This window comes from Molothrus ater, chromosome 9 (assembly GCF_012460135.2).
Source record: "Molothrus ater isolate BHLD 08-10-18 breed brown headed cowbird chromosome 9, BPBGC_Mater_1.1, whole genome shotgun sequence".
NCBI classification, from domain to species: Eukaryota; Metazoa; Chordata; class Aves; order Passeriformes; family Icteridae; genus Molothrus; species Molothrus ater.
The window spans coordinates 5,278,525-5,304,703 of NC_050486.2; the positions used below are offsets into that span (position 1 = coordinate 5,278,525).

The 26,179-nt window shown below is 40.8% G+C and overlaps 1 protein-coding gene across 1 annotated transcript in view; it reads left to right on the plus strand.

Moving 5' to 3' along the window:
• The window catches only part of BRINP3 (BMP/retinoic acid inducible neural specific 3), a 201,163-nt gene that overhangs the window by 9,455 nt on the left and 165,529 nt on the right, over positions 1-26,179 (plus strand). Inside the window, 1 exon segment of the mRNA XM_036387412.2 lies at positions 8,906-9,191. Coding sequence (XP_036243305.1) covers positions 8,956-9,191 — 236 coding nt within the window. The 5' untranslated portion in view covers positions 8,906-8,955.

Below are 26,179 nucleotides of genomic sequence, written 5' to 3' on the forward strand. Positions count from 1 at the left end.
TGACACAGCTTGGCCCTGATTGGCCAAAGAGTGAAAACAACTCCCAGCAGAATGCAATGGAACAATTACCTGTGGGTAAACAATCTCCAACCACATTCCACATGTGAGCAAAACACAGGAGAAGCAAATGAGATGAGAATTGTTTTCCTTTTCTCTTCTGAGGCTTCTCAGCTTCCCAGGAGAAAAATCCTGGGCAAAGAGATTTTTGCAGAGAATGTGAATGCCACACCTGAGTTTAAAAACTAGTACCTGGGTGGATTAAAGGAGGAAAGGGCTGTTTGTTACTCCAGAATGGTGTACTGGATACACCTAATTTACATGTGTCTCAGTCTCTTTGTATCCTACTGACACTTAGCTGTCAAATTGGATCAGAAAACTTGTCTGGGGACTGAGAGTTTTGAGTGAAAAGGAGATATGCTGCTGGAACTAGTATGTCATGACTTTTCAATAGTCATTTGTTACTTAATTTCAGGGGGTAGTTTTTACAAATCCTGAGAACCAGCTCAACTGCCATTAAAACACACTCAATGAGAGTGGAGAATGCTGGATGATCAGAAATGAAGCATTCATTAAAAAAAAAAAAATCCAAGATGCAATCAAGACTTTTAATATATGTCTCCTGTTGGGATTTTCTTCAAACTTGAAAGCTCCAGTATGCAAAACTGTATGTCACACCAATACATGTCAGTCTGTGCCTGAGGAAATGCTGGACTAGAACCTCTCCCAAAGCTGTTTTTTTTTTTTTTTTTCTGTAGAGCCACTCACAAATTTATTCCAAGAGAGCTTGCTCTGTTTCCCTTCTAACACTTTTCCTACCATCAGATGCTTTAGCTGAAAATCTTTGGACAATTTGGGAGAATGTTCAGCATAACTTGTGCAATGAAAGAGTGGCTTAAGACTGAAATGCCATGCAGAGTTTTCATGCAGAGGGATTTTGCACATAGGATAGTCCATGTGCACTTGGGGACTTGCAAAGATTAAAGTTTCATTCCTACAAACTTCAACCCCTATGGATTTTTATGATTGCAGAGTGCAGTCATCCAGCCTGGAGCAGATTTTGAGCTCGAAGCAGAAGGTTTTCTGTGTCTTCTTGGCATCCTGGGTGTTGGCCAGAAACCCAGGGCTTCCAGAAATCAGCTTCATTTCAGCTCCTTGTGTGACTGGTACCTGTTGTCTATCAAGAATTTAGGTGCTAGCCCCCATTTAAAGATGAGGAACTGGGACACAACGAGGACTTGAGAAGATTTTACGAGATCATGTAGTGAAAGGAAAATGGAGAGTGCCTTTAAACTGAGAGTAGATTTAGGATTTAGATTGGACATTGAGAAGAAATTCTTCCCTGTGAGGGTGGGGAGACCCTGGCTCAGGGTGTCCAGGGAAGCTGTGGCTGCTCCAGGATCCCTGGAATCCTAAGGCCGGGTTGGATGGGGCCTGGGGCAAGCTGGGCTAGTGGAAGGTGTCCCTGCCACGGCAGGGGTGGCACTGGGTGATCTTTAAGGCCCCTTCCAACCCAAATCATTCTGTGTCTCTATGATTTCTCCCTTTCAGTTATTCACCTACACAGTCCCACTAGCACCACACAACCTGGGACTGGAGGTCCTGGAGCCCCTGGTCAGCCTGAGGTGGGTGGAGGACCCAGATAAGGCTGTTCAAGGCTGTTGAGGCCTTTCTGTGTTCTCAGAGCCTTGACAGGTAATATCTTCCCCTGAACGAGCTCCTTGTAGAAACAGATCCACTCCTTAAGGCAGAAAGACTGCAATGGCATTTTGGGGATGCTGCTTGACATCATCAGCTAAAACACATAAGGATCCATTTGCACAGGAGGATGAACTTAGATTAACAGATTTAAACAGCGCCTGAGGGATTTTATACATCATGATTTGGGCAGCAAAGGAAAAAATCAGGTCTTTTACAAATATCAGACATTGAAGCAATTACCTTGGCATGCCTGGCAGCCAGCAGATACTCATGGGCTGAGGAGGCTGGCACTTGCTGCACCGGGAAGGGACAAAAAGCACATGAGGACATCAGCTGAAGGCTCACAGGCACTTGCAGGAGTGAAATTCTGCAGGGACAGAGCAAATACCAAGGCAGGCTCTGTGGGAAAGGGCCTTAACACTCAGCAACCAGCAACGTTCCAGACAGAGCCGAGCGCAGCTGCAGAGGTTGGGCTGACATAAATTCTCTTTCCGTGGATGCATTTGATGTTTTCTCCCCTTCATTTGTCTAAAAAAACTTAAAAATCAGACACCTTATTTGTTCTTTATTTTGGCTGTTGAGGACATAGTAACAGGGTGTTGTCTCCCCTTTGAGAGGGGAGAAGAAAGCTAAAATCTGGCAGTGGGTGAAGCTCTGTTTAAATAAAGGAAAGGTGCTGATTTAGGGTGCATGTAGTCAAAACTGCTACCAGGAACTGATATGAACACTTATTCTTAAGCCTGGAATGTAAAACTCTTCTAAGCTTGTTAGACATAGAATTAATTTCTCCTTTCAGATTTTTTTCCAGCTCAGAATGAGCGCCAGAGAACAAGCCGTGATTCAATCCCCCTCTGGAAAACCATGTTGACAATATGACTTGTCTACATGGGTGCCTTCTAATTTTTCTGTAGTGTCACACACTGTCCCCTGCAGCTGATGAGGTCTGATCTGAAGGCAGGGAGGCCTCACCATCCTCCACCCTGGTCCTTCTGAGCAACCTGGGCCACTGGGCATTGGGAGGAGCTGAGCTTTGAGATCCCTTCCAACCCAAAGCTCTGTGACCCTGTGATTCAGTGATCCCAATGTCCCCAAAGCCTGTTCTTTGTCTCTGTTCTGGGTCTCTTGCTCCTGCCCCAGACATCTGGGGGGACTTCAAGCAGAGCTCATCTCTGTCCAACAGCTGACTGTGACCACAGGACCGAGCAGCCCTCCTCAGTTCACAAGTCCTTTTTCTGTCCTTTAGGAAATTCAGCTTGGGATATGTTTTTTCTGTGGATATGAGTATCTTCCTATGGAGAACAGAACCTGTGTGGTGGCTAAGCTCAGAGCAGAGCACAACTGAGATACTTTTTGCTCTCTCTCTAGCTGATACTGATAGTACACCAGCATTAATCCCACAATTAGAAAGCTCCCAAAATTGTTTTGATAATTTTCAACTAACAAACTAACATAAAGTCAGACACCAAATTTGCAAAGAAGAAAGTCTAAATCCTTTAGCTATGCCTGTGCTAATCAGCCAAGAAACCAGTAGTCCTAAAACATAAGTAGCTATCCCACCTCATGAGATAAAAGAATTGTGAAAAGCAATAAAAGACAGTAGTATCTGCTCCCCATATTTTAAGCAACTGCTGAAAAATACCCTAAAAAGGCATACACTCACACCAAATAACTGTAAAAATCTTGCTTATAGTCTCTATATTTCAAAATCAAAAATCTTTTGCCAAGCAATTGTATCAGTAAAGCTTTCCTGTTTCATCTTCCCCAACAGATTTGAGTATCTTCCTTTGGAGAACAGAACCTGTGTGGTGGCTAAACCCAGAGCAGAGCACAGCTGAGATACTTTTTGCCCTCCTCTCTAGCCCTTTCTGCCCTTTTCTCCCATAGCACACCATCAGCTTCACAGCTGGGCTGTGTGAGAATGCCATGGGCAGGTGCCTCCTCAGGTCTCATTCACTTAGAACTGTTAGCACGAGAAAAAATGGCTTCTTGAAGGAAGAATAAGAATCCCTGATGATAACACAGGAGGTCCTGTGGTGCTTTGCAAAGGTGGGCAATGTGATCATCACACTTCAGACAGGGAAGTGAAAGCAGAGACACATGAAGTGATAAACCCAAGGACTTACAGCAGATAAGAGCAATCTCTGAGACACAGACTATTGCTTTATTCTTTATGTAAAATGTCTTTCCATTTTTCAGTGTCAAAACACCTTTGAAAAAAAAGGTTTGGACTTATCTTGCCTTCTCTGAGTTTCACTGTTTCCCATCCACCTGCAGTAAATAAAATGTTGCTTCTTGCTGTCGATTCAAAGTTGTAGCATTCCTGAGAATGTTGTGTAATACCTAGAAAACAAAAGGTTTGCTCCATTCCTGTTTTCCATGATGTGCAATCTAAAAGAAATATGAAGGGTACTCTGCTACACCATGTATTGCACTTGATCAAAAGCAGTAACTTTGAAGTCCCTAAGGCTTGTAAGTAATGGTGGGATGGAGTACCAAAACCCTCATAAATGGTAAAATTATGACCTTTCTGAAATCCAACTGCCTACAAACAGAATTGGATGTATTCCCCACCATCTGTTATCATATTTTTTCTTTGTATGTTTATTTTTAAAGGATATCCAAGTAGTATTTAATATTTTGATTAGTTCAAGGAAAGCCAAGCTTTGTGTTTTGCATAAAAAAGCACCATCTTAGATGTGTTAATTTTCTAAATGTTATAGGAAGTTATTTTTTACTCTCCTTTGAAAGGACATATCTGAGAAAAACAGTCTTAAATTTTTATTGCATCATTATGGGAAGTTATAGCCAGGAGAATCCCACTTTGGCACAGAGGATTCTCAATTTTCCATGGAGAGCTGCGTTGTATCAGCATTTTCTTGTAAATCGAGTGAACATAAAACCCAAAGGATTTCAGAGAGACCCTGGTCTTCTGCATTTCCACTGACAGAAGGGGATCTCAGACCAAGGTCTCAGATACATCTTGCAGATTCTAGGGTAAAGAGAAATATTGAAAAAAACCCCAAACCTGATCCTATAAAAAATGTCCATACATTTGTACAGTTGTTTTATTTTGATCCTTGAGAACTGCAGGTGGATGTGGCCCAAAAAAGTTACTGGTGGTGCATAACATCAACTTTATTGACTCTTACATAAAAGGCTGCTCCACTAGTGAACCAGTAATGACCAATTTAGTAGCTATATCTTTAGTGTAAGTTAACAAATCTGTATTAAACTTGACTCTCACCTCTTGGGAAGTAAAAGGTTACATGCACTGAGGTAACAATAGATTAGTTGGTTTTTTTTCCCCTCATAAAATTTTCCACAATTTCCTTTTCAGAAAGGATTTGAATTTACTGATTTTTTTCTTTTCTTGAGCATTGCTGTGCACACATCTGGGCTGGCTCTATATTATTCTGTGTATCTTAGTATACGTGGTTCATTAATTAATGTTCTGTAAGCAAGAAAGCTCAACCCACAAATCAAGCAGACACTTCAATCTGCACTATCTTAGCTCAGTGTCTTAGAGAGTTCATAAAATACCATATGTAATTATATACAACTTTAATATTTCTTTAAAATTACCTAAAAAAGACTGAGTTTGGTGGGGCTTGCCCTACAATATGATGACAACAAAATGACCACAGATGTCCTGTTCTCTTGTTCACAGCTGAAGCTTGATGAAATTTGTCCCAGTGGCCAAAATGTTTGCATTGCACTTGCCAGCTCTACACCTGCACATGATGTAAATACATGGATTTTGCCAGTCTCCAGAACTTTCATATGTTCAAGAGAATTAGGACATTAGAAGATGCTGAGTCAAATTCCTGCTGCACTATTGCCAGGGAGGAGACAATAGATTTCTAACAAAGAAGAATTCAGCCTATCTTGAACTCACCTTAACCTCAGGATTTAGAAGGACCAAAAGCTTAGCAGCATTTACAACTGGTAGCTGGGTGAAACCATGGGGATAACAGAAAAGAAATGTGCAGAGCATCTATACCTAAGAATTGTCCTTTAAGCCAGAGCTTCAAAGAGACCATTGTTGACATGGCAGTTTTTATCACAGAATAAATATTGCATTATTTGCTCTCTGTATAGTGTCTTCTCTACTTGAAAATCTCCCAGCTCTGTTACTTAACAGGTGCTTTTATTTGCCATGTCCCACCCTTTAGCTACCACAATATTTAATACAGATTGTTCTTCCCTGGAGCTCCATTGTGGCTTTGTAACTGCAAACTTTGTGTGTTCCATATGCCTGTAACAGTCTTTAGAAAATGTTTTCAGGGTATTTGCATTAATTAGAGAATTTGAATATTCAAAATTTTTAGATATTTCTCATACTGTAAGCCTTGCAAAAATCCTTTGGCTAGAATTTTCTAAATTATCTTTTAATAGGAAGCACGCATTTAGATCCCTCAAACAGCTTAACCCCTCCCTTAGCAGTCATTTTTTCAGGCTTCTGGTCCTTGTTTGTTAAATAAACACCCCTTCTCAGGGGTGTTATGAGGATTAATGCAATGCAGAATGATTTTGCAATGGCTGGACAACAGACACAAGTGCATAAATACCAGTTACAGATGCACACATGATTTTTTCTCTCCTTATTTCTCTCCTGTATATTTATGCTCCTTTGGAATATACCTCCATAGGTATTTAAAACAAGGAGATCTTTAAACCAAGATTATTTTCTTCTGTACCTGCACAGGTTCTCTGCAGGTGTTTTGCCAGTGGTTAATTTATGACACACCATGAGGTGCAGCATTAAGCCAAAAATAAACTCCTGGCTCTTCCACTATTCCTTTCCAAGTGTTGTTATAGTCTAGTGTTAGGAAGATGCTACATATACACAGTAATTAATTTTCCAATCCTAATATTATAATTTTGAATTCAAAAGGGACTCAATTAGTCATCATTACAGTTTAACAGCCTGAAACACTTTAGTGTTAATATGTAACTGAAAAAGTAAACTCCTATCTCTTCTCATTTAATCAAGTATGGGAATTTTTCAATAGAAAAGCTAGAAATTTTAATACAGCAGTAGGTATAAAATTGAAATTCTCATGACACTCACTTTCTGTAGCTTCATATAATGTCAAAAAATTATGCCCAGCATCTTCCCTGTCTATGCTAAGGATGATGGAAGGGAATGAATATGCTGTGCAATATATTTTTTCCCTGACTAATGATAAGAGACAAAAGCATTTGTGGATTTTCACTCTGTTGTGATGCAAAGGCTGGTCAGGCCTGTCTGAAAGTGACTGGAATGTTTTCTTTATTTATACTGATCTATTTTTAACAAGAAATGGCAACCAAATGATCCTCATGGCTTTTATGGGCCAGTAGAGCAATCTATTGCATTTCAGTTTTGCTTCAAATCTGTGCAGACTTTCTCATACAGTGGGAGCAAGGTTATGCAGTGTTGTAACCTCAAATACATTAATTTGAAGGGGGAAAAAACCACCACCAGTCTAGGAGTATGATACTCCAACTTCAATATGCAGACTCTTTTTGCATGGAAGTGATGGCTTGGGAGCATAAATAAAAGTTTGAGAGGTCTCTGTTGTAGACTCCTGGAATTTAATTTCAAAAGGATTTATAAAATTAATGCAATCTGTGTTTTATGGTCAGAAACAACTGCCTGGCTGTAACTGGTTATGGTTATAATTCAGTGTCTTCGTACATGCTCAGCATGAAATACGAGCAGGGTCTTTCTTTATACATTTATTGTTTGCAGAATCATGTCCAAATCATGTTACAAACAATTACACCACATAAAGCCTGAGTATTTATCTGGTTGTATAGACAGATTATTATATTCTTAGGCTGTAAATTCCTGTTGGCTCACAAGAACCTCTGTGCTCTCCTGGAGGCAGTCAGCTTCCTGCAGGCTCTTGAGAATATTAATATCTCACATATATGCACAGAGCATATTTATTCAGTGACACAATTCTCATTATAATGGATGGGGGTGCTGAGTGTTCAATTGCAGGACTGTTCTGTTGGAAATATCCATCTTTTAGGGTTCACTTACAGACCAAATTACTGATAGGAAGGACAAATTTCCCACCAAGTTTCAAAACCATAGCAAAGGTGAAAATGTCATGATGAGTGCTGATTTGAGTGAATGTGAATCCAGCATTTTATTTAAACTCATCAGCTAGCAAAATTAAAGCTCTCACATTCATGTATTTTAATTCATTCTGTGCTGTTTCAACTTAGACTGAAAACTGGAACTGATTGCTTCAATATATTTAGGAATCTGCATGCCCTTTGTCATCTCTGAAAACCTCATGGTCTTGCATAGATGTTTTAATGAAATCTCTGCAGGATATTAGAAACATTAGCCCATTCCACAGGCATGGGTCTGAGGTACAGAGGGAAGCTGTGGCTTGTCTTCACTGAGTTCCTACATGATGCAACCAATACTTGATCTGTGATAGGGCACACAAAAAAATTGTTCAGGCACCATTTTAAAAGTGTTTTTAGGCTGATCCACTGAGCTGGAGCAATTTGGACTGAAAGTAAAATGCTGCTGTTAGGGAAACCCAAAATTTCAGCATCTGGAGTTGGTGTAAGTCACTTGAGCTCATCACTGTGGGCAGCTCCAGAGCTCTTGGTCAGGGCAGTGACTCTGTCCAGTGATGCTGCTTTGGACAGAGGAACTGGCTCTGTTAACCACACTTTGCAGTGAAGACAAACCACAATGCAATTTCCCCAAGGACATTAAAAGAGAAAGCAGCCTGGGTCTTCTGAATCTCACCTGTTTTCTGTCCAATGTGTGAACTGTGAGCTTATGTACAGACATTGCTGAATGATTTTTGTACTACTGTACATCATGATTATGTGCAGACATTGCTGAATGATTTTTGTACTGCTGCTAACAGACTAAGAATCTGATGTTGCATATTTTTCATTAATGACTAGCATGAATGGGAAAAAAAACCCAACAATCCCTCCCCTGATGATTTGTGAAGGTTTCCCTTCAACAGTAAATATTATCACTGATGATGTTAATGAAGACATTAGTTTCACAGCATTTGAAGTACTGAAACACTCCACTGTTAACTAGCCTAGTGGGGTTTATGCTAATGTAAAATATAATAAAGTAGAGGCCACTATCTCTTTAAGCTGAAAGAAAGGAAACTTGTTTCTACTTCCAAGGGATGCCTAGTGTGTGCTTATCTAATTGACTGTGTATTTTGTCTAGGTGTTGAGGGAAAGCTAAGAGAATGAAGGCTCTAAGTCCCCAGTGGAAGCATGATATGGCGATGCAGTGCTGGTGCTGAATTGTTCTCTCTGATGGCTCTATGGGAGTGGATAGCACTGAGTCTTCATTGCTGGGTTTTAGCAGTTGCTGCTGTCTCGGATCAGCATGCCACAAGCCCCTTCGACTGGCTCCTCTCTGATAAGGGACCCTTCCATCGCTCACAGGAATACACTGATTTTGTGGACAGAAGTCGACAGGGATTTAGCACAAGATACAAGATTTACAGGTATGAAGCAAAGGGAAAGCAATTACACAGATGCCATCCTTAGAAGTTGTAAATTATCAATAAGGGTTTCCTTTAAGGGAAAGGTTCAGTTGTGGGAACGAATCCATGGACACCAAATTCATTGCTGAAATATATGCAAGGCCGCTGGGTATTATGGGAATGCTGCTTGTGTTGTTTCTGTTTTGTTTAAAGACCTTTTGATAATTGATTATGTTGCTCTGAAAAACTTTGTTGTTTACTACCTACCTCTACTGTGTCCTAGTGATATGGTCAAAAATGTGCTAGGGATTCAAACACCACCTTTGGTTGCAGAGGAATCACCTTTGATCATGCATCAATTGCTTTCTGTGTGGCTCATCAAGACTTAAGCTGAGGTTTTAAGAATGAAATTGTGGCTCTCCATATACTGCTGACAGAACAGGCCTCATGGTACAAAGGAGGGCATTTCAAAAGTGACTCAGAAATGTTTAATGTTAGTTTATGTCATTTAACGCTTATCTATGCCATTGCTTTGAAAAGGGGTGTTTGCTTCTCTGAGGAATCGAGTGATAAGAGCCACTGTGAATTTTAACAAAGGTTGCAGGTAGTTTGGTCCATTAAAAATCTCAGCATTAGGCTGGCCCAAAGCAAAGAAAAATAAAAGGGAAGACTTCAAAAGTATAGGTCTGCTTGAGGATTTGGGCTTTGCTGTGGAATTGCTTCAATGAAATGTTTGTAACCTGTAAGTCTCAATTTTGAAACAGCACTGGTGAAATATCTCCTCAATCATGTGCAATAGGTGTAACTCAGTAGCATCCAATATTATCAAGGACATGGGCAGGAAAAGGGGAGATCAGTCTTATATGAGTGACCTAATGGCAAATAAGGACAAATGAGAGACCAGGAGAGATTAAAGACTGAGAAAATAAATCTATAAGCAGAGAGACTTTTTACTTCAAAATGTGATGGATTCCTCCCAACAGCCAAAAGCAAGTGGGGCAGCAGGGAATACAGGGCAGATTTTCAGCTCCCCTAATAACTGTCCATCCTACAAGCACAGCCCATACTGGTATGGGAAGACACACACTGATTTCACTGAAAAGGACAGAGGAGATTGTGCAAATTTCATACCTATTTTGGGCTCTTTTTCCCTAGTCCTTTAGAAGAAGGTAAGAGTGCTATATGCCTATATGTATATTATATTTAGTTCAGAGTTCAGTAGCCTGTGACAGAAGTGCTGGCTTCAGCGTGTAAAGATTTTAGTTTTAAGGAGTTGGCTTTATTTTCCTTTCCCAAATACATGCAGTAGAGGGCAGTCTGTCGCAGGTCAATTTTGCAGTGGGCTCCTTTGCGATCTACAGAGAAATTAAACCCATTTTGAAAATAAAGTGTGATTTGGAAATATGCTTGATGAAGTGGCTTGTCTTAACAGAAGAACAGCATTGCCCAATATTTACTGCATTTTAAAAGCCAGCTGTCAGGACCAATAATGTAAAGCCAATAATGCAGAGACTGAGGCAGCATATTTTATTCCCATTATTCTGTATTAGTCAAAACTGAACCAAAATTATCTTGCTAAAACATGAAAGATGGAATTGTATTTCATTTGAGCTCTTACAATCAGGTCCTTGAGAATTTTCCTCCTCTCAGCCATCATTACAGCAACATTGTTAAGTTTCACAGATCTGTAATCACCCTGCTAATATTTATTTGGGTTTGTGTAGAGGTTTCAATTGACTTTAATTTCCACAATCCCACAGAAAATGTTTCTCTGCTTTAGTTCCATTCTTTGCCTATTCCAGGAAGTCAAAAGAGCCACAAGCTGTACTTTTTTTGATCCAGCCCTCCAAAAACAAATCTTATTGTAAAGTTTCCTTGTAAAATATGGTCCCATTAGAGAGTAGTGCAGAACACCGTGACCTTGTTAGAAGCCACACACTGTAAATTTCATCCCTGTTGCTTTTCTATGAGCTTTCCCAGGCTGTAGGACTTGGAGCCTAATTGTGTGTTCATTCCCTCACCTGTCTTTTACCTAATGGAAAGGATCCCTCAGGGACAGGTCCTTATTTGAAGGGAGAGCTAAGGAGGAGGAGAGCCCCTGCCTGCAGGGACTCAGCTGAATTAACCAGGGAGAAAGGTGCTGAGAGAGCCCCTCCAGTCCCTGACCTCTTCAGCCCTCGAACCACACACCTGACACCTGAAGTTTAAAGGTTAAAGACGAAGGAAAGTCTTCTTCCTTCATTTTAAATCCATGCTGGCTCAAAATCTATGTGGTGAAGGATGAGTGAGATGTGTAGGGTGAGGGACTCCAGGGGATTGTGTCCCATCTGAACCCTTCCTGGCAGGATGCTGGTAGCACAGTGGGGTCAGACAGAAAATGACTGAGGACCCCTTTTCTGTTTGAACGGCACAAATGTGGCCAGAGGCTGCAGGCTACCTGAAGGAATGCCTCTCTTCTGAAAGGAGCTGGCTCCAGAAGAACCAACAGGGCTTTGAGCAGTAGCAGCTCACCTCCTGTGTCTCCAGGCTGACACAAGAGATGACCAATGGCATCTCTCTGCCAAAAGCCATCAAGTCCTGCTGCCCATGGGAACCAGCTTGGGAAGAGCAACCTCACACTGGGACTGTTTGTCTACAACTAGCAGAAATGAAACAGCCTTAATAAAAATAACATAAAGCCAGCAGTGAGTTGCACATATTCTATGTCATAGTTCAAGGTGTGTAGCAGGAGATTTCAGCATGAGACTGCTGTCTGATTTTTGCTTTCCAACAGTGGAACAATTATTCAGTGACTTGAATGATATTTTCATTTCCCCTCCATTTGCAGTCTCAGGAGAGGCAGTAATGATGTGGAAAAAAATTAAATCTTGATGGAATCTGTAATATCACAAGATTTTATTTCATTGCCTCATTAAAAACATTCTCTATTTTAATCAAAAACATATTAAAAAAAGCAGAGAATACATGTTATTCTGCTCTTGATTATATCAAGTAATTCATTTTTCTGTAAATATCAAAGTTACAGGTGCAAAGGCCTTTGTCATGTACCATTGTTTGACACTGGTTTAAATGGGGTCAAGGTCATGCACTGCAGGCCTATGAAAGATACAGAATGATTAAAATCAGATAATAGGACAGAGAAATTGCAAAAGCACCCAGTAGAGAGAATAACAAAGAATATTAAAATGGAATTTACTTGAAGGATACATCGTCATTATTTTTCAGCTATTGAGTAAAACAATGTTGTGCTAATTCTTTTATTTCTGTCACTTGCATGGCAGGAGACAGACTGATTTTAAAGTTTAATTTCACATATGGCAATTGTTTTTAATGATTCTCAGTAGGCTTACTTTTTTTCAGTTCTTGTTTTACATAACCTGTTTGCATTTAAAATTCATGCAGTCAAACTTTTAGGCTAAAATAAGAAAATTGATCACTCAATTTTTTGTTTTCATGGAATCACAGACCGGTTTGTGTTGGAGGGGACCTTAAAGATCATTCAGGGACACCTTCCACAAACCCAGGGTGCTCCAAGTCCTGTTCAACCTGGCCTTGGACATTTCCAGGGATCCAGGGGCAGCCTCAATTTCCACCCTCACAGGGAAAAAATATCCAATCTAAATTTACCCTTTTTCAGCTTAAAGCCAAGCTCCCTGTTTGCATGCCAATAAGGCAAAAAGCAACTGCTTTGTATCCACACCCTGTGGTCACTGTAAACAAGTGTTCATCTGACCACGAATCTGTTATAAATAATTATTGGGATGAAGCCAAAGATTTGCACCAAGGAACACACTGATTAACTGAGCCCAATTTCTAATAGGAGGTCTTAACTTCAGCATATTTTTTTAAACATAAAAGTTATACTTTTTCTTATCTCCATGTCTGGCTTTTGTAGCATCAACCAATCATGTGATAAAACCAACTAGTGCATCAACTGTGAGAATGTACCAGCACAAAAATCATCTGCTACCCATGTTTTATTCTATATATTAAGGTTCAGTTATGTTCATGGGCAAACAAGCTGGCTCTCTCCAAGGCCAGGAGTATTCAGTGTTACAGGACAAGGTTGAAAGAGACAAATAAATATGAAATAAGTTTTAATCTGGTATTGCAGAACCCTAAATAATATACAACTGGTGTTATCTACATTGTTACAAGTTGGAAATTGTGGGCTGGTTGTGTTGATGATGTGATTATTATGTGATTATTATGGCAGCATTCCCTCTAATGCTTCAAAGAAAATACCCTCCTGCAGGAAATTTAACAATTACCACAGTTTTTGGTGCTATTCTTCATCACTGATCTATGAAGAAAACCACCAAGAAAGCACCTGGATGGCTGCTGAAAACCTCTAAAGTTATGGGAATGCTGTGTCAATATTTCATGGAAGGTGGCTCCTGCAGTTAGCATCCAAAAGTATTTTGGCAAGGAAAACCAAGTTTATAGTTTGTTATTTAATACACAAAAGGAGTGCTGTGCCTCCTATGTAAATCAGCTACCCAGACAAAGGAATTTAAATCCAAACAGAATGAGACAGAGAGGTTACCAGGATGGAAAGAGTGATTGTGAAATTATGCAAAGAACTTACATTGTATCAGAAGAGGTAATTTCTACAGAGATAGGGAAGTATTCAACCTATCAAATAAGGTCTTGAGGAAATCTCCTCAGGGATACTGTGGAGTTTTGTTGAAGCAAAATTATTTAAAACCTGAAACAGATGGGAAAAATCAGGGGAAGAAAGAGCCTCACTCTTTGTTTGAAGGTGGAAATACTTGACAATATTTAGTGGGGGAGAGAAAGAGAGTTGAAAGAGGATACAATTCCTGCCAACAGAATACATATTATAAAGTAAGATGAGCTATCTAAACCAAAAGCCATCTCTGCCTCAAAACCAAATTGGTATAAACCGGCTATGAATAAATTTAGGTTGGTTCTTTAGAAAAGGTTCCTAATAACTGAGGAAATTCTGGGACATACAAAGTTACAGAACCTTCCCAATCATACAAATAGGAGGAAAGGGTTTTATGATGTGATGCAGGTAAAAGTGGATGAAGTTTTAGTGACCATTGACATCCTTTGGGGAAACTACACCTAACAAGTGCCCAATACTACTCTGCAAAAGGTAAAAAAGGAATCTCTTGAAGCAGTGAGCTGCCCTTGGCAGCCTGGTATTCATGTAGCTTAAGAAGATTCCCTTAGAGGTTGTTTTAAAAGTGATTGTGTTCATGAACAGCTACAAAAATAGAAGCATTTGAAAATAATGCTATCAAGTTAAAGATAAGAACACACTGGGTTCCTCTCCTTTGTTCTGAATCCTCTGAACCCATAGGGCAAAGTGAGCAAGACTCAAGACTGTAACAGGACACTCACTAATATGTTTCAGCTCCTGTGTGTGAACCTAAGTAGGGCCAAGATTAGTTGGTTTTGTCATTTTTTTACTCCCTATAAAAATATTTTAGCCCACAGTTCTCACTAGACTTGACACATGTGACAGACAGTGTTAATAAAATCCACGGGGCTTCAGTTGTGCAGGTGCACAATATGCCCTGAATCACAATTTTCACTCCAGTTACACTCTGGAATAACATTTCCTTGTGCTCTTCCTGAGGGTGATTTGAACTGATTAATCTGGAATTTTAAAGTGTGGAGAAGAACTAACAAAGGTCTTTCAAAAGTGGGTTTCAATACATGTGTTTTAATTGGAATAACAGGAATAACAGGAATCTCTGCCTTTTCCAGCTATTGGCTCTATCAGTAAATAGCTTCTGGTCTGTGTTGTAATTGGCTCCTTTAGGGAATATTCCATTCAACTTGGTGTATAAAATGTACAGAAATCAGATGAATCATCATTCCCAGAATGTTTGCAGAAGGCTAGATTGGGGAATGCACTAAATCCTCTTTATAATTTCAGGAGCTCACAGGCTGGTAAGAGGGAAGAGCTTGAAGAGAGTTTTTGGATTGTGAGTTGATACATTCCCACTAGAGAAATAATATTTGTAGCCCAGCATATTTTTAAGAATGGATGTGAAAAACATCAATGAGTTTAATTTTGGATTGTGATGCAACAGCCTCTCTTATTCTAGTTAGCTAGAAAAACATGGCACCAGTTAGATAACTAGGTGTGGTGAAACTGCTTGAATAAGCACATACCTGAGCAAAATTAAAACTTTGGTTGACCATATTTCCAGGTCTAGAAATACCTGGATAATGTCCTCCAAAATAATTGAGTTTCCATCCCTTTGTTCCAAATGCGAATCCCTTTCATAGCAAAGCATTTTTGATTTAATTTTAGAGCCTAAAAACATATCAGGTCATGATGCTTTACAATTGGCAATTCCTGTTATCAATATTATATAATATCAATATTATATTAGTTTCTTGATTCAGGGGGATTCTCTGGAGGGTATGTGCTTGTGAAAAAGTGGAAATAAAAGAAGAGAAAATTTAAACTGAGAAGCCATGCATACATGACAGAAAAGTTAAGAACATGTTTTCAGATGAATTATAACCAGAGTCTAGTTTAGTTTAGCCAGAATATTAAAGGATTGACAAGTCTCTAGACTGAAGGTTCACAAAGGTGAAGGAGGGTTTGGCTATCTCCAGTATCACTGGGACAATCAGGGGACTCCTAAGATGGATATCAGAGACATGAAAGGTGCAGAAAATAAAGACTGGACACTTGTTTAGGTCTGTGCTCACAATCCTAGTTGTGTAAGGGGTCTGCCATGCATGGATAAATGATATTTCCATGGGCAATCATGAAAGAGCCTGGGATCTTGTGGGTTCTTGTGTTCCAGGAAAAGAGCAGACAGAAATAAGGGCTCAGAAATGGACAGGAATGTAGGAGGATAGAATATAAGAAAGTAAAGGTAGTATAGAAAGTAATCTCACCCCTAAGGAGTTGCAGCTGGGTCAATTATCAAAGATTAGGAGCAGGCCTGACTTTAACAGGCCACAGCTGTGACCAATGAGAAGAAGAGTGCTGTAAAAGAGTGGGGTGGGTGGGTGAGAAGGGAACTGGAGTCAGCGGCTGCTTTGGGAAGAAGAAAGAGTCAGTGCTCTGAGGAGCTGCCCATGAGAAACACCAAGGAGGTATGGAACTTTTGTGATAAGGAGATAATAATCTGGAGCCTTTGCAATATAATGACAATACAGGAAGGCAGGCAGTTCTGATTCCCAAAATGACCCTGTTTTTCCAGCTCTGTGACATCTATGAGCCAGCATGGCAGAGAAGTCATGTGCCCTTAGTAAAGGAAACCACTTTTTACTGAGGAACAAAGGAGAAATCAATTTTTGAGACTCATCCACAATATCACCCCACTTTTGAAGGCCTTGGAAAAAAGGCCCCATCCCTGGTAGTGTCCCAGGTCAGGTTGGACAGGGTTTGGAGCAGCCTGGGATTGTGGAAGATGTCCCTGCCCATGGCAGGGGGTGGAATAAGATGGGCTTTAGGATGCTCTCCAACCCAAGCCATTTTGTGAGTCTCTGAAAAGCATGATAGCCCCTGGAGACACAGTGTATTTTTAAGTGATTCTGGCTTCCTACAGCATCTGGAGAACATTCAGTTATTTATCAGGAGTGTTATTGAGAGTCATTCAGTTATTGAACACATTATTGATCAGAGAGTCCAATTCTACAGAACCCAAAGGCCTCGAGGGTGTTTTGCCAGGGACCAGAATCAGACCTACCCCATATCCCCTCACTCCACTCATTATCAGCCTCCTGGGTTTCAGAAAAAGGGTGGGGTTCCTCTTGGTGGGCTGGAGCAGCACTGGGCAGGGTGCTGGGGAGCAGTGCTGGCTGTGCCAGCAGGATTAGCAGTGTTCTCAGGAGTCAGCTTGACAAGAACATGAGCGTGTTTCAGCTTGGCAACAAAGGAGACTATTGATGCCAAGATTGCCTTCTGTATATCTTTTTTTTCATAATGCACTGCAGGAGTCTGTGTTTTGACAATCTCTCTTTGTATTTCTCCCCATTTGTTCTGTGTATTTAAGCAAAGATCCTAAAGAAACTCAAATGGCAAGGAGAAGAGCAAATCTTACTTTTTGTAAACATTATTATAATCTATTTCTAGAATATACTCTCTTTCAAAATCTAATATTTAAGGATAATTATTAGATCAAACCTCCTACTGATCTGTTTCCCAAGAACAAAGAACATTTATTTAGAGAATATGATGTGTCATCATTTGAGTTAGTGAGTTCATGAATCATTTAAGTTGCCCTAAAAAAATTAGTATAATAGAGGCTGTAACTTAATGGTTTCATGCAATCACTGAAGTAGTGTAAAAGCTGTTTAACACTAATAACAGATACATTCTTCAGTTAGCAGGGTAGTCTGACAGGATTTTGCACATGAGATCAGGTCATTTTCATTAATTCTTTGAAGACATTTTGTTAGTTTGGTCTTTGTTCTTTCATTGCCCTTCCTTTTCATTTTTGTTTCAGTATCCCTGCTGGTACTATCAGTGAGGTTCAAGATGTAGAGGATATCAAACCCTGATCACTTTCATAAAGGAGCAAACAATTACCAAGATTTCTTTTAATTACTGAAGAAAAAATGATTTTTACTTTTTTTTATTACTTGAATCAAATCCTCTGTGCTTTTGTTTGAACCCCCATGTTGCTGTTTTCTCTTACTGCTAGGGCAGTAGCTGTCTACAAACTGAATGGCTTTTAGGTTTTTCTTTTTGACTATATGTTAAGTCGATATGGGTGGCACTTTGTACCTTGTGCAGAGAAAAATGAGTGGCACAGAAACCTTTTCTGTATAAAAAGCCAGTGATATTGATTGGGGTGTGTGATTCTTTGTATAGAAGGGCATTTGTGCCTTTTCCATGCAGGAAAAAGAACAACTGACACCAACTGACACAACACTGAATGTGCTCACTCAAGAATCTTTGTCATTTTCTTCTACTATCATTAAGTTAAGGTTGTGGCCAATATCTCTGAATCCAAATCTTACTTGTCTTCTAGCTCGGATTGATTGATTCTACAGGTTTTCACAGTCATTATGCTGGTTGTGAATTTTATTTTATTTTTTGTAGCTACAGGTTCATTCCAGCAGAGACCCTTGTGAAGAAAAGCAATACTTCAAAATAATGTCTTGTTGCTCGATTCTGCCTAGAATCCCAATATGATTGTTATGGATAACAGTGTTCTTAAGGTCATTAATGGCTCTGTATCTCAATTCATCTTCTGATACTCTCAATTTCTACTTTATTTATGCAGCTTGAGAAGAGAAGATATTGTTACTGACCAGACAATTTGATATATACAGAGCTCTGAAAAATACACATGAGGAGCCCACCAGCAATTTAGAAGTTGTGTATGCAGGTCTCACATGCATCCATTCTATCCAAGAGATAGAAACTGGCTTTGAGGAGTGAATGCTAATTTCTTGAGGGAAAAGCACATATAGAGGTTTTGACTTATATGAGTAACATAATTTAAAATCAAAACAGAAGAGACACTGCCAAATATTCAGAAAAAAAGCAGAATATGAGTACTGGGGAAATGTAATTGATTGATCTAAACTAAATATTTGTGTTTCAGCTAATTCTGAACTATATCCTTACAGTTCTTGAACTACAGCTAATATAGATTGGATGCTTTACTAGGAGCTCAAATACAATATCATCTTTTCTTCCTGATATATATGTATATGCTCTAATAATAGAAATTAAACAAAGACATTGGTTTAAGTCACATCAAATTTTATTTTATTTAGCTACATCTTTAGCTATTTACAAAAAATACTGGCTACTACTACTACTGATGATGATGAAGGCTAAACCTTAGCATAAGCAATCTGATAACCTGCAATAACAAACAGAATGTGGCCTTTTGTCTGCATTTCATGTATTTCCCCATGCAAAATAAGTGTTAAAAATAATTAATAAGTTCAAGTAATTCAAACAGAATACATAGGATTCAAGCAAACGAGCAAGAGACTGATTATTTTCAGAGATGCTTCAGTTTCAAGACTCTCAGGAATCTCAGGCCTCCCTTGAAGTGGAGAAGCAGGTGGGCTCACAGCCCTGCAGGTTAATTAGTCAAAAGCCTGCTAGCCAAGAGTGTATTGAAGATGAAGGCTGGAAGCAAGTGCCTGCACAAAACAGGAAGAAAGCTCCTCTTCCTCCTCCTCACCTCCTCAGAATTTGGCAAGCATGGCTGGCACCTCCTGCACCAGGCATGAGGCTCTGGAACTAGAAGGCCAGACAACTGATGAGGCGGGCAAAAGTCCTTCTGTCATTGTGGGGCCTCCTAAAACACCACCACCCTAAAAACACCTGGATGAACTTTTGGAGCTTTTTGGAACTGGTGCTGTGGGAGCCAGCTTGGAAAGATGCCCTCCTGGATCTGCTGCTTGTTTGCAGCTGGGATTTTGTGAGCAGAGTAGAGGATGGGGCTGTCTTGGCCGCAGCAAGCATGGAGTTGTTGAGTTTAAAATCTCTGGTGGCAGGAGGAAAAATGCCAGCAACTTCAGCTCTGGCCATGAGGAGAGCAACCTCAGGCTGATCAGGGGACTAGTGAGCAAGGTCCCCTGGCAAAATGTTTTAAAGGTGCTGGAGCCCATTAGCACTGGTCAGTTTTGCTGGTCAGCAATTCCCAAATGCTGGAAATCAGATGAGGCAGAAGACCTGCTTGGCTGAACAGGGATCTTCTCTTGGAAATAAGGCTAAAAAGGAAGGTGTGGAAGCAGTCAAATGATGTGGGGAGAATACAGAGATGCTGCTTCCCATTGTGGGGAGAAAATTTGTGCAGCCAAAGCTCAGCTGAAGTTGAGGCTGCTGGAACTGTGGAGCAAAATTAAAAGAGGTTTTTCAAATACAGTAATGGCAAATGGCAGAGTGAAAATAGCTTTGGCACATGCCAGGATGAGGATGGTCACCTCACAAACTGAGACAGAGATATGGTGGAGATGTTTAATGCCTTCTTTCCCTCTGTCTTCATCATGGGTGATGGATCCACAGAGTTTCACTGCTGTGAGTTGGAGGACCCTGTCCATGAGAATGATCAACTCCCTGTCTATCCTGAACTTGTAAGGGATCTCTTGCTCCAGTTGGATCCCTACAAATATATGGGGCCTGGCAGGCTTCATCCAAGAATCCTCAAAGAGCTGCTGATGTCATTGCAACATCTCTCATGATGATTTTTGAGCAGTCTTGGGAATCCAGAGAGGTCCCAGCTGCCTGAAATCTGGTAAGTGTTCTGCTGATGTTCAAGAAGGACCAGAAGGAGGACCCTGGAAACTACAGGTCTGCCAGCCTCCCTTCAGGGCCTGGTAAAATTATGGAGAAGGTTATTCTGGGAGGTACTGAAAAACCAGTTGTTGGGGGACAACAGAGTCATTGGTCACAGCCAACATGGCTTCATGAGGGGAAAGTCCTGCTTATCAAACCTGTTTTCCTTTAATAACAAGGTGACCCACCTGGCTGATCAAGGGAAGCCTGTTGATGCAACCTTTTTGGATTTCAGTAAAGCTCTCCAGACTGTCTCTTTAAGGATTCTTCTGGACAAAATGTCCATCCCACAGCTGGATAAACTTAACATGAAATGGGTGAGCATCTGGCTCACAGGTTGGGCACAACAGATTATAGTGACTGGGATGACATCAGACTGACAAGCTGCCACTAGTGGCGTTCCACAGGGCTCCATCCTCAGCCCTGTGCTCTCCATTAATCACCTGGACATAGGACTGGAAAGGATACTCAACAGATGATACAAAACTGGGAGGAGCTGTTTGAGTCCCTCAGAAAGGCACTGCAGAAAGTCCTCAACCAATTAGAGAGATGGGCAATCACTAAACATATGGAAAAGGAAGGTGCTGCCCCTGGGACAGGGCAGCCTTGGTTCTGTGTATGGAGTGGGGAATAAGAGGCTGGAGAGCAGGTTGGGAAGAGCCCTGGGGGTCCTGGTCCATGGCCAGGTGGATCTGAGTCAGCAGAGCCCTGGCAGCCAGGAGGGACATCCCTGTCCTGGGGCACCAGGCCCAGCAAAGGGCATTGTCCCACTCTGCTCTTGGGTGGCCTCACCTCGAGCGCTGGGGGCAGTTTTGGGTGCCACAACGTAAGAAAGACACTGAACTGTTAGAGAGCATCCAAAGGAGGGCTTTCCTTGAGGGGAAGCCTTATGAGGATCACTGAGGGCAGTTGGTCTGTTCACCTGGAGGAGACTGAGGGAGGCCTCCTGCAGCTACAACTTCCTTGTGAGGGGAAGAGGAGAGATGGACACTGATCCTTGTCTCTCATGGCTAGGGACAAAACTCATGGGAGTGGCCTGAAGGTGTGTCAGGGGAGGTTTAGGTTGGATATTAGGGAATAGCTCTTCCCTCTAGAGAGTGATGGGCACTGAACAGTCTCCTCAGCGAATGGGTGCAGCCCCAAAGCTGCCAGGGCACCAGGAACATTTGGACAACTTTCTCAGGGACAGGATGGAATTGTTGGCATGTCCTGTGCAGGGCACAGAGCTGGACTCAAAGATCCTTGTGGGTCCCTTCCAAACTGGCAGAGTCTGTGTTTCTGTAATCATGCTTTTGATAGCAAATCACCAGGCTTGATAAATTAGAGTAAGTGGAAAGTGTGTAGACTGTGGTGTTTGTTAATCTGCTGATGTCTAGAGCCCAAATATTGGTGATTATTGTGAGAATGAAGCAGTGTGAATATGAATTCATGTGTTTTTCATATATTCATGAGTATATATTTCTGTACACAAATATGTATGCATGTGCATCTGTGTGAATGTAGAGATATGTGGATATATACATGCATAAATATAAAGATAGATATAGATGAGTAAATAAATTAGTTTAATGATTCACCATTTTGCAGGGAGAAGAATAGTGTTGTTTAGAAAGAAAAGCTTATATTCTCTGCAGTCTGGTGTCTGAATAGGAGCCTTTGGCCAAGCCATTAATGAAGTTTGCTATGGACATTTGCTCATGAATCAGACATCCAGAAAATCTTTGTAACCCTGGCAATGCCAAAGATCTTTCCTGATTAGCTCCTTGTATTAAAATGCCTATGGCAGAAACATTCTGTCATATCTTGCTGCATTTTCTCATGCTTTTGGTCAACTCTAGATTATGCCTTAAACTTATCCATTACATTTTAGCTGTGGCTGTAATAAAAGACTTCTGAGAATCTGTAACTGAAACACATGACCATGAAACTTCTTTTTTCTTTTCATTACCATGAAACCTATTTTTCAAATAGGGGATACTATGACTTTGCTCCATATCTTTTATCTGTCTTTGTATATGATTCTGGATATAGGTAAAGAAATTAGCCTTGACAAGGTACAGAAAAAATTAGGTATGTATGTGACTACAGAAGCTCTTCATTTAAATCTCAGCTTTCCATAGATTCCTTCTGTGGTAATGTCATGGGAAATTCATATGCTACAGATTTTCCACCTGTACCTTCATTTCTAGGTCCACCTTGTGCTCATGTGTTGATGGTGCTAAGAGCCTTCAATATATGTTTGATAAATATTAGAGGTGGTGCACAACTCCAAACTTTCAAAGAATCTGAAAGGAGGACTAGGACTGCTTTGTTCCTTAGATACCTTTGCCTTTACACTTTTTGTTTTAAAAAAAATGCATTTTGTTTTTGTTGTTTTGTTTCAGGCCTTGTGTGGTGTCTGGAAGATATTTTTATTGTATTTGCCTTTAAAATTTGATATTCCTTTAAGTAGAACTATTTCTTGTGTGGTTGACTTCAAAGGCATGTTTGTTTATTTAAGATTCTGCCTGATGAAGTAATGGTTATATCTATTTTTACTGCTGACTCCTTGGCCTGGGTGAGCACAAATGTGTGCTTGTTTACACGTTCTGAAGTAGCAGCTCTGTGTGACTTGGGTATGTGTTTCCTTGGCACCCAAAACATGAAGAAGTCTTAGAAATCAATGTAATACGTCAAACTCCCTGACACTTTTTCTTTCAGAGACAAAAACAATCAAAAACACTAAATAAACAACCAAACTGTTCAATTTTTTTTAAAGTGATGGTCATATTTTCCCATTCTATGAGATTGGTAAAATGTGAATCACTTAAAAAGGAATTTTAACCATAGTAATTCATTGGAGTATAGAGATAATTAACAAGAACTTTTAAACTTAAAAAGTTGCAAAGTAGGACATTAAATTGAAAGAAAAGTTCAGTCTTAGCAAAATGATCTGGAAGGTGCCCTTCAACATATAGCTCAGAATCAAAACAATCCCTATGTTTTCTGCTTGCTGATTTAAATTATCCTGCCACAAGGTTTGGTAATCCCTTTTAGTCAATGCTGAAAAGCAAGAAAGGAGTGAAATGAATGACTTCACATTACAAATGCCCCAGGCAAAGACACTTGTGTTATTTGCCCTTTGGCTGCAACCAGGTCTTGAAAATCAGGAATCATTCTATCTCTGTAATAACATTATGCAAAAATGACATGACCTGTGAATTAGTCTTGTGGGGTATTAAACTCTCTGTCTCAGATGAAGTAATCCACTTCTAGTTAAAGCAGGGGGGCTGAACTGACAAACTACAGAAATTTCTGGGTCTAGACTAGCATGAAATGGTATGTTGATCTTCATTGTAAGTTGACAGGCATACAGAGGGAAATATATAAAAGTATAAATGTGTCCACTGTGGGCTTGATGCTGAGACTAATCCAGCAAAAGGATTAGGATTTGGGATTTATTTAACTCCTTTCTAATATAAAGAGTGATGATGTTTTTCTCACTGATAGCAAATGGTGGAGTTTGGAACAGTACTATGGAGATTTAATTCCCATGCTGTGAAATGAGGAACAGTCATGCTCCTCACAGGCAGAAGGCAGAAGCCTTCACAACCAGGGTGCTCAAGGACTGTACATTTACTTTTTATAAGCTCAGCTATTACTAAATGCAGTAGAAAAATGTTGGGTCTCAGGTTTCTGTGGTTGAAATGGTTCCCAAGGTATTAGAGAGTCCTTTTTCCAAGCTCCACGACCAAAGAAGTCGAGATTTGTTGGTTCGGCTTTTCAAGGTGGTTTATTTTCTCTTATCTGTTACATTTTGTCTCTGACCTGCTGAGACCTGTCCAGCAGGTTGGGTTGTGGCACAGTCCCTGCCCTTGGGGTGGTGTTAGTTTTTTATACTAAGAACAACATGTACTTTATTTACGATAATTTTCCAGTACCTATCACCTGTGTTAGACAGTCTGTCTCTACTCTAAACCAATCCAGAAGTGTCACCATCACAGCACAGGATGGAGGAGAAGGAGAAGAAGGACAGGATATGCCCAGATTCCTCCATCTTGCCTCTTGAACCCCCATTTGAAATCCCTAAAATTCTACTTTTTCACCCTGTGACAAATTACCTATTATTCTACTCAAACCCTTGTGGCCTGTAAATCTTCACACAAAGTTGGTAATCTTTTCCATGGGCTAAAATCAAGGGCCCAGGTGTTTTTGACTCCATGCCAAGGTCTCTGAGCCCCATGCCAGTGTCTCGAGCCATCCAGGACTGGATGAGGAATGTCTAGGGTCCTGACAGTGCTGGAGAGTAGGAAGGCCCTACAGAGAGACCCAAACAGGCTGGATTGATGGCCCAACACCAGTGGTGTGACGGTCAACAAAGCCAAGTGCCAGATGCCAGCACTTTGTGCACAATAACCCCCTGCAGCTCCAGGCTGGGGCAGAGTGACTGAAAGTCCCCACTGGGAAAGGCCCTGGGGGTGTTGGGGACAGAACTTAAAAATGAGCCCAGGTGTGCCCTAGTGGAGCAGGGGCCAATGGCCCCTGGGCTGTGCCAGCCCTGGTGTGGGCACAGGCCCAGGGCAGTGGCTGTGCCCTGTGCTGGCACTGCTGAGGGACCTCGAGTGCTGTGTCCAGTTCTGGCCCTCGTGGCCAGAGAGACCTTGAGGGGCTGGAGCGTGTCCAGGGAAGGGAGCGGGGCTGGGGAAGGGGCTGGAGCACCAGGAGGGGCTGAGGGAGCTGGGAAAGGGGCTCAGCCTGGAGCAAAGGAGGCTCAGGGGGGCCTTGTGGCTCTGCACAGCTCCTGACAGGAGGGGACAGCCGGGGGGTCGGGCTCTGCTCCCAGGAACAGGGACAGGAGGAGAGGGAACGGCCTCAGGCTGGGCCAGGGCAGGCTCAGGGTGGATATTAGGGACAATTTCTCTCCTGAAATGGCAGTCAGGCCCTGGCAAGGGCTGATCAAGGCAATAGTGGAGTCCCCATACCTGGAGGTGCTCACGGGGTGTAGGTGCGGCACTTGAGGACATGGTTTAGAGGTGAACATGGTGCTGAGTTGATGATTGGACTGGACAGCCTGAGAAGTCTTTTCCACCATTAGCAATTTTATAATTATATGGTTTCTCTTGGGGATTTCCAGGTCGGTTGAACACCTTTTTCATACCAAATAAAATTTTAAAGCATCATTTTCATAGAAGTAATTTAGATAATTGTTTACTAAAAAGAAATACAACTTTGAGAATGTGTGAATATGTGTGTGCAGATTTTGGAACCAACCTTGAGCTAGAGAGGATATTAGACACACACAGTGTGCTCCCTCTGAAGCAGTTTGTAGTAATTTCTGTTTTCAGCCATTTTAAAAATACTGATAAGCTTAAATGAAGAAATTAAATTTCTGGAAGAAAACAATTGTCCATTATAAACACCTCCTTTTTGTCATTTTTCCCTAATGCTCATTTTTTCCTAGTGCTCATGTCATGCTGAGTAAGTTTTGTGAGGGTGGTGGTATTTGGGAAAGGATTAGGTTTATTCTGTATCTCTTTCCACTCTGGTGCCAGGTATATTTGGTGGTACAAGATGACTTTTTAAATTTCAAATCTGGCAAAGCACAGAGTAACGTATTGCTTGCTATCTGTAAAGCAAATGGAGTTTACCTTTGCCATTTTACTGCAGTGCTTGTTCCTACTTTTCTTTTTTAATTATGTTTTATTTTAGTTTTCCCCTGTGTTATGGCGATCCCACAGTTGCAGTTTGCAATGGGAAAAGTGGTTGCATATTACAGGATGGAAAC